Below are 8,192 nucleotides of genomic sequence, written 5' to 3' on the forward strand. Positions count from 1 at the left end.
ACATGTGGAAGAAGATCATTTGTTCAGATGAGACCAAAATGAGCTTTCAGAAAGCTAACACTAATGGAGTCATGCAGAGGGGATTGTTTTCTTATCATTACGTAATAATATGATATACAAATCTAAAGTGGCAAAATGTCAAACACATGCAAAGCACTTAATCCTGCTAAGTTGTTTCGTAGTTGCTCATATTGTTGTTTGATTTGAATAACAACAAAAAACAGTTATCAGACTGATATGCTAAATTAACAGATACAAGAAAACAAATTAGAACGATAAAAATTTCAGCTTACTCTTTTACAGAAATTGTTTAGTTTGAGGTGGTATAAAAAATGTTTAAGATGAGATGTGGCTGTTGACCAGCAGATCTATAATTTTAAAAAATTGAAAAAGAAAATTAAACTATTTTCTGCTATTGTTAAAAATAAACATAGCTCTTTGTCGTAGAAATTACATGAAGGGTACTGACGGAAAAGGCAATTATGTCAACAAGAAGATGAGGACCCAGAACCAGAAATTGGCTCAGAGTTTATACTTTTCTCTTTTGTGAATGCTCAGTGCAACATTGATGCATGTGGTTGTGTATACCTCAGTTTATAATTGAGTTTTTCCAATTTAATAGTACTTTGAACTTGATTGCCAATGAGGAAAAAACATACAAAGTACATCTGTTTATATGGATGTACTTGTTTGTAGGACCACAAAATCTCTGTTAAATGAGAAAGGGTTTCAAACACATGTTTTATATTGTTTTCCAAATCATAAGCTGCTTAAAGAAGCATGTTAGAATACACTGAAGAATTTCAGTATCAGCACAAAACAATGACTGTTTGATGTTTAATCAAAATTTTATGTTAAACACACAGAGTTCCCTAAATTTCTTACCGTCTCCTTGTTAATCTTTATAATTATGTGAACATAGTTTTACAAATATTCAAGGAGCATTTTGTACTGTCTTCCTGCAGTGGAAGTGCCTGTGGTGATTCTGCAAGGCTGCCAGTGGGATGCCTGTTAGCATGTTAGTGCACGACATGCAGATTCAGAGGCTACGGGCTAATGCTAATGAGGTGCCAGACTTTTAAATACTCCTGCAATGAACCCAAACATTGGTGGGAAACACATTTTGGACAACCAAACTTCACAAAGACAGTAAGAAAAGTGGTCATTATTGTTTCTTTTTTTTATATAACAACACTTTTAGAGATAAGTTCCACACTATTGGACTGTTACAATTTCTAAAGCAAATTGTTTCAAGGGTTTTGATCTGCATTTTGTTTTGAAAATCTGACTATAATGGATCCTGTAAACAAGTGAGCAAAAGATTTCTTTAACACCACTGCCATCCAAACTTTTCAACTTTATTAATTAACAGCTATCAGTCATGCTTAATGGATCCCTCCACATTTACACTCTCAAACTATTAATCTGTTTACTATACTGTTTTTTTTCAGGTGGTAAAATATAATCTTTTATAGAAGTACGACAGTCCTGTTGAAATCTGAGCGTCATCTTTAATGGTTAAAATAATGTTATAGGAAAACAGATACAACACATTTGTGGAACAAGAACACTGTTATTGTGGATAAGTTCAAACCTGATGCATACACACAGTCTTGTAAAACTGTCTGAGGAGCCAGAGCATGTAGACAAGTACCATTTTGGCTGCTTCTACCCACTGAACACTATAGCATAACATGTTCCTGAGAAAATGTGAGACATCTATATCAAATCTGTGCTTTTCTTGATTTGCTGTAAAATTGTGTGCCAGTGGTTTTCTGTCATTTAACAAGCATTTCTGTCTAAAGTATGAAGAAACATGAAACTTAACATGAACACGGCTTCAGTGTTGCACAGGCTCCATCCATAAAAGAATTATGTTACATGTTTTTAACTGACCGTTCACAGAATGTGTTTTTTGTTATCTAATGTTTTGTGTTTGGGAGAATTATAACAACTAAATGCCAACATTATAAACATATTCTTGAGAACTGAAGATAATTCAGAACAGTAAACAGCTAACTTTCAAATGTGTCCTCTCCCTTCAGCTATGTGTCTTTTCCTTCCAGTGCATTAAGATTTGTTGATTCTCCATCTGGACATGCAGCTGCTGTGTTCCAGATTTAAAGTCCCACTGTTTAGTGGAGATGAAGAATGAGATACGTGGGAGCTGAGGCTGGAATGTTGCTGGGTTGGTACTGCTGGTCATACCACCTGGTCAGGCCACTCATGGAAAAAGAAAACACATGCAGTAGATGTGCTTCAGTCACACCAGGGAACTTCATATTGATTTACACTGAGCTGCTGGGGACTTAATCTAACATCAGTTAAGAGATTCACATCTTATCAAAGCAATCATTTTGTTGTACATGTTGTCAAACAATAGCTCCATCAGTTGGCTTTCGAAAATTAGGAGTTTTGAAGATGCTTATTGCACAAATTAACTGTGCAGAGACCAGGAAGCACCAGTCAGAATATCTCAAAAAATCCAACTCTAAAAAACATTGCTAATGTTTGCCCTTCTCTCTAACTCTGGATTACTTTATGTATCACTAATGTCACCAATGTGAAAGATGAATGAGTTTTTAGAGTGAAGTAGGTAATATTTCTTCTGGATTATTTGTCATTTTTCTACTGGGATATTACATGTCGTCTCTCGATTCCTGACTCAAAAAGTTGTCTGTCATCTAAATCAACTAAGAGAAATGTGCCTGTGTGCTGTTCTGGGCCAAAAAAGAATCAAAATGTAAAAAATACTCCTAATTGTATCAGTAAACAATTACTCTGAATGCTTTTTTCTGTTTCTCTTTTTGATGCTTTGTCTATATATTTTAAATTGGAGTCAAAGGACATTTTCATTTTAGTCTTACTGAACGGCAGATTACATAGTTATGAGTAAACTTTCAAAAGGAGTTGCATGTGGATGACAGCTGAAGCATATCAGTGAAACAATCAGTTTTCCCGTCTTAAAAAAAGTTAAGCCCCACATGAAATTAAAAAGTGCTTTCATATCTGTTGAAATATTGGTAAAGTTGCAGATTACATTTTTTGTATATAGAGTTCATTATTCAGATACTAAATTATTTCCTAGATAGACTTTTAGGAAGATATATTTTTCATGTTCAGTAGTTATACTGACACAGTAACACCATCTGACACTTCTGTAGTAATTTTACATGCCTTAGCTTTTCAGACCAAGATCATGCATGAAGATTTTTTTAATGCTGAATTATTGTAATGTATTAAGCCAACTGCAACCAAAGCCAACCATCGTTTAACATCCATGTTTGTGTCTGCACACGAGTAGTCTGGTTCAGCCTAACAAACTTCCTTTCCAGACAGGAAATGCATTCTTTTGTGCCCAGTCTGGAAATGTGTGTGGATGTTTTCAGTACAATAACTGCCTTTGGAATGCAGCAAACTCCCTGCAAGAGTGTTTGTCAGCAATGAGCTGATTTAACCTAGTTTATACAGGTTTTCTTGAATTGTGTTGGCTTTTTCTAGGCTTTACTGAAATAAATACACATGTTTTCCAATTTATTTATTTTTATTAATTTATTATATTCAACATAAAGCAACTGTATTTGAATTACACATTTCTGAAGACAAATAAGCATAGAAGTCAATTAAGCAACGGTTTTCATACACCATTCACCAAATAACAGTTTAGCATGGTAAACAATACACACGCTGCAAGGAATTTACAGTAAAACATTAACAAGGCGCCAATAACGTGGATCAAAATCAAGCTCTTTAAACAGAACTCCTTGATCTCACATTAAGTTAAAAGTCAAAAAGATTTGCACCAACAAGAGATTTTCTATTCCTACAGCTAGTAGTCTTTTGTCATCATTTAAGGGGTCGTGACAGGTCGCCACTGCATCGTTGTCACACCAGTACAAGCCTGAGTTCATTTTCATTAGGACTGTGAGGACTCATACATAAATGAAACTGTAGGTAGTGTTCTTCATCTACATTTGCATTACAGTGCTGGTCATGCAGCCATAAGGTCACATAGTTAGTCCTTTTTTGGTGTGAGCAGATAGTCCATCTTAAGATTCATCCATTAGAACCAAATGGATGTCTTCATCTTGGTCTGATCAATAGCTGCAGAGAAAAAAAAAAAAGACAAGGGGATTTTTTTTTCTTTACTTTCCATTATCAATTGCACATATTAGTGTCCAAGTAAGAAATTGTTGGGACCAGCCATCTGATTCTGAGCTGAAGAAAGTCTGGTATATTACATTAAGATCAGGCAAATAATCCAATGGCAAGTCCTGTCAGGACTTGGGAAATCTTTAGAACTTGCCACTTTTGATTTTGTTGGACAAATTGGTTTCACACATAATCTATAGGTTTGATGAACTCTTAGTGCACTTAAAGCTGACTAAAAAGTCCCAGCTAATAAGACAAAGTGATAAAGTCAGCAACACTTACCAAAGAAACTGTATAATAACACGAATAATGTTTGGCTAAGAAAGCAGCAACAGAATTTGCAAGTTACCAGCAAAATTGAACCATTTAACATTCACTAATGTGGCTCAAAATCAATCTCTTTAAACAGAACTTCTTGGTCTCACATTAAATTTAAAGCCAAAAATATTTGCACCAACAAGAGTTTTTCCTATTTCTGCAGCTAGTAGTCTTTTGTCATTATCTGAGGGGTCGTGGCAGGTCGCCACTGCATCATTGCCAGTACAAGCCTGAGGTAATTTCCATTCGGACAGGTTAGGCTGGTTAGCCTAACCTGAGAGCAGGGAAGGTTAACCAGGTTGTTTTAACAATTCAAATAATGTTTTAAATAGATAGACCGTTTTAAAATACCTGAGTCATAAGTCTCCAGGGATCCATGCAGGGCCGCAGGGGTCCAGGAGACAGCGGCTGCAGAGATGGGGCTGTTGCTACCGAGATCTAGCTCTGCTTTGCCCCCTTCGCTGTGTGGGGAGCTACCAGGGCTGGTGGCAGCTTGACTTTGGCTCCTAACACTCGGCAGCAGCAATGCATTGAATCTGGGATCCAAAGCTGGGCTGTGGGGTGAGTACGAATGAAGCATGGAGTGATGATGCCTGGTGTGGATGTGGGGATGGGACCGTGGGTGCGAGTGGTAGACATCGTGAACATTAGGATAGCCACTTGTGCCCTGGGGACTCAGACTGTAGGTCCAGCTGTCAGAGAGTGAAGCTGGAGATGGGATGCTGGCCTGGGAAAGCACATGGCTGGCCCACAGTGCTCCATCTGGATGGCTGAAGGAAACGGGGCTGGGGGAGAACTCTGGGTGGACTGAGGAGGAAACCGATGGCAGACAGGAACTGACTTGAGGAGGGAAAGGACTGCTCCAAGATGAAGTGCCCTGACCATCAGGATGGGAAACACCATCTAAAACAGTCAAAAAATGTTAACACAAAGCCATAGGATTCTTCCCCCACCCCCATCTTCTTTGTTGTTCAGTGAGAAACTTTATATTCTTACCTTTCCATAGGTTGTTAGTGGCTGTGGAAGTGATCTGAGTCACTCTAATGGGCTTGCTCTCAACACTAAAGGAGCTGGGTTGACTGAGAGCACGGGAGAAATGTTCGTCCACAACGTCCCCAATGTCGCCTTGAAAGTAGGTGAACAACACACATCGCGAGCTCAAGTATTCTGCCTCAGCTGGTTGAATACTGTCCTTTAACTCTGATTCAGCAGAGGATCTAGGACTTGATTCAGCAGTTGCTGCTGCAGGACTCTGCTGAACACCCCGATTGTTCTGCAACATCCCTCTCACTCCTCCCTGAGGTGGCTCCTGCTGCTCTGTACACTCCTGCATCTTGTTGTAAGCACTTAACTTCCTCTGGAGGAGAGAACCAAGGGAAAAGACAAACAAATATATAGACAAACGAATTAGTTCTAGACCAGTGTTTCTCAACCCTGGTCCTCACCGCTCTCCATGTCCTGCATGTTTTAGGTGTTTCCCTTCTGCCACACACCTGAATTGTATCTCTGAGTGATTAACAGGCTTCTGCAGCATTTGATGGTCATGCAATCATTTGAATCAGCTGTTCTAGAATAGAGGCACATCTAAAACATGCAAAGCAGGGGGGCAGTGAGGACCAGGGTTGAGAAACATTCTAGACCTTGAAATAAGTAGAATAAACTTGAATATTTTACCAATATAACATATTCATGTCATACCACCAGTTAGGGATCAGGTGGGCAAAGTCCACAGTGAAGTAATGATATTAGGAAGTCAAGTGATGGTGAAGGTTTCAAATATTGCAACATGCTGCAATGTTTTTTTTCATCATGGAAAATATTTATACTTTTAAACACCTTTGCCTCTCAACTATTATTACAATATTTCCAATACTCTCATTGGCCATTAGCATCTTTGGTGCTGCATTCTATAATTTATGGATCTACTGGAGTGACCCTTCATTCAACAGGCTGAATGTCTTGTTGTAAAGTAAAGCATGAAATGCTGAGCCTAATGTCTAACACGCATTGTGTTCTGATGTGCACTATCAACACTGCATACACGTATTTATTAAATAAAATTTCCTAAAAATTTTGGGACATAATATGAAGTCCTAATGTCCACTCCTATAAATTCTCTTCTCCCTTCACACTGCAAGACAGTTTTGAGTGGATGTTTTTTTTTACATTAATTAAAGAAAGAAAAGGACAAACTTTGGTGAGTGGCAATATGTATTTGTTGATGTTAATGTGTTTTCTTTGTTGTCCTTCATTATTCCCATTTGTCAGTGGCTGTTGGTCTGTCACCTAAAAGATGACAGGATCACTTACTTATGTCATAAATTTAGGAGAGCAATATCCTTATAAACTGATTGACACTAACATTTGCACGTGTCAGAAAAGCAGTTTTGCAGATATACACTTGAAAACATGAATTTAGGTTTTAAAAACGTCTAAAGACAATCACGTTTATTTTTTAAAATAAACTTTAACAAACTTCTGAAATTCTATCGTAGCTTTTGGTTTTGGTGCCACATCTCAAGAATATCAACCAACCCTAATCAAACTTTTTTGGAGAAGTGTCTGCCATTAATAACTTGTTTTACTAAAGCAATCTGGGAGTCGTGTGAAGATAACTTTTTTTTATTCACAAACTGCATTCCAGCTATTTGTCATGCTATGGTCCACATTCCTATGTGAGTGACTGGCTGTCATTACATCACTGTTTGACCGCAGGATTAATCGCTCTGTGTCATTACGCCTGACCTGAAGTGAATACTAAATCCTAGATTGGAATTTAATCATTGAAAAGTCAAATCAAAGGCGACAGATAAGAAGATGATCCCTGTATTACTCTTAGTTTAGCTTTTCAAAACTTAATAGTCACGATTATAAAATTCAAATCTTAAATCCCCATTACCATAGCTTTTCAGGAAATAATCATTTTCTTAAATCTGAATAAAATCTCCGAGAGAAAGTAAATAAAAGTCCTTGTCTGTTGCGCAAAAAAAAGTACTTGTATCAGCGTCTCACCTGTTGTTGCTGCTGATGGTGGTTATAGTATGTCGCCTTGTACGCAGCTGCGGGGAGGTAGTGCGCTCCATAGCTTTGGTGGTACATCACATCCAGGCAACTCATAGCGAGGAAGCCAATCAATTTCGAAAGATAGAGAAAGTCACATGAAAGCAAGAAAAGAGCCGAGAACAACTCTCCTTGAGACTTTAGACGGGCGGTGTCCTCCGAGCCTGCAGCGGCTCCATATATACCCAATCGCCTACAATGGCCATGCCGTCCAGTTTGCATACAAACAATGCGCCTCCCTGCTGTGCGCTTCACCAGCACCACCCGGGGCTATGAAATGAATCTAAACGGTGTAAGACTCACGGTATATCCGGGAACATTCTCTCCTGACAACTTCCCAGATTGCTTTTGATCGAGAACGAATTCCGTTCTGTCTTTTTCTCTCCTTCTGTTTTGAAGGGGAGTTATATTTAGAGAGGGCTGTGGCCATTACGCACGCCCACCGGGGAAGGGCCTGCTATAGAGAATCTCTAAACTGTTGACACTGCGGGTTTCCACTCAGCAAAGTGGACAGGTGCAGCTCACCTTTTTAGAATATTGTCAGAAAGTTCATGTCATAAATACAAATCAGAAAGTGCAACTCATTTATTACACGGATTAATTACGCAGAGATGTTGTGTCTGTTAGACTTAATGATTGTGGTATACAAAAATTAAAGCTCG

The 8,192-nt window shown here is 38.3% G+C and overlaps 1 protein-coding gene across 1 annotated transcript; it reads right to left on the reverse strand.

Annotated features, from left to right (window-relative positions):
* Nucleotides 1-3,525: 3,525 nt before the first annotated feature.
* On the reverse strand, nucleotides 3,526-7,896 carry vgll3 (vestigial-like family member 3). Its single transcript, XM_008403706.2, has 4 exons — nucleotides 7,483-7,896; nucleotides 5,467-5,827; nucleotides 4,822-5,373; nucleotides 3,526-4,104 (listed from the first exon to the last, which is right to left on the reverse strand). The coding sequence occupies exons 1-4, from the start codon at nucleotides 7,750-7,752 to the stop codon at nucleotides 4,064-4,066; spliced, it is 1,224 nt and encodes a 407-aa protein (XP_008401928.1). The 5' UTR covers nucleotides 7,753-7,896; the 3' UTR covers nucleotides 3,526-4,063.
* Between the last annotated feature and the right edge of the window lie 296 nt (nucleotides 7,897-8,192).

Source organism: Poecilia reticulata, linkage group LG2, assembly GCF_000633615.1.
Source record: "Poecilia reticulata strain Guanapo linkage group LG2, Guppy_female_1.0+MT, whole genome shotgun sequence".
In the NCBI taxonomy this organism is placed as follows: domain Eukaryota; kingdom Metazoa; phylum Chordata; class Actinopteri; order Cyprinodontiformes; family Poeciliidae; genus Poecilia; species Poecilia reticulata.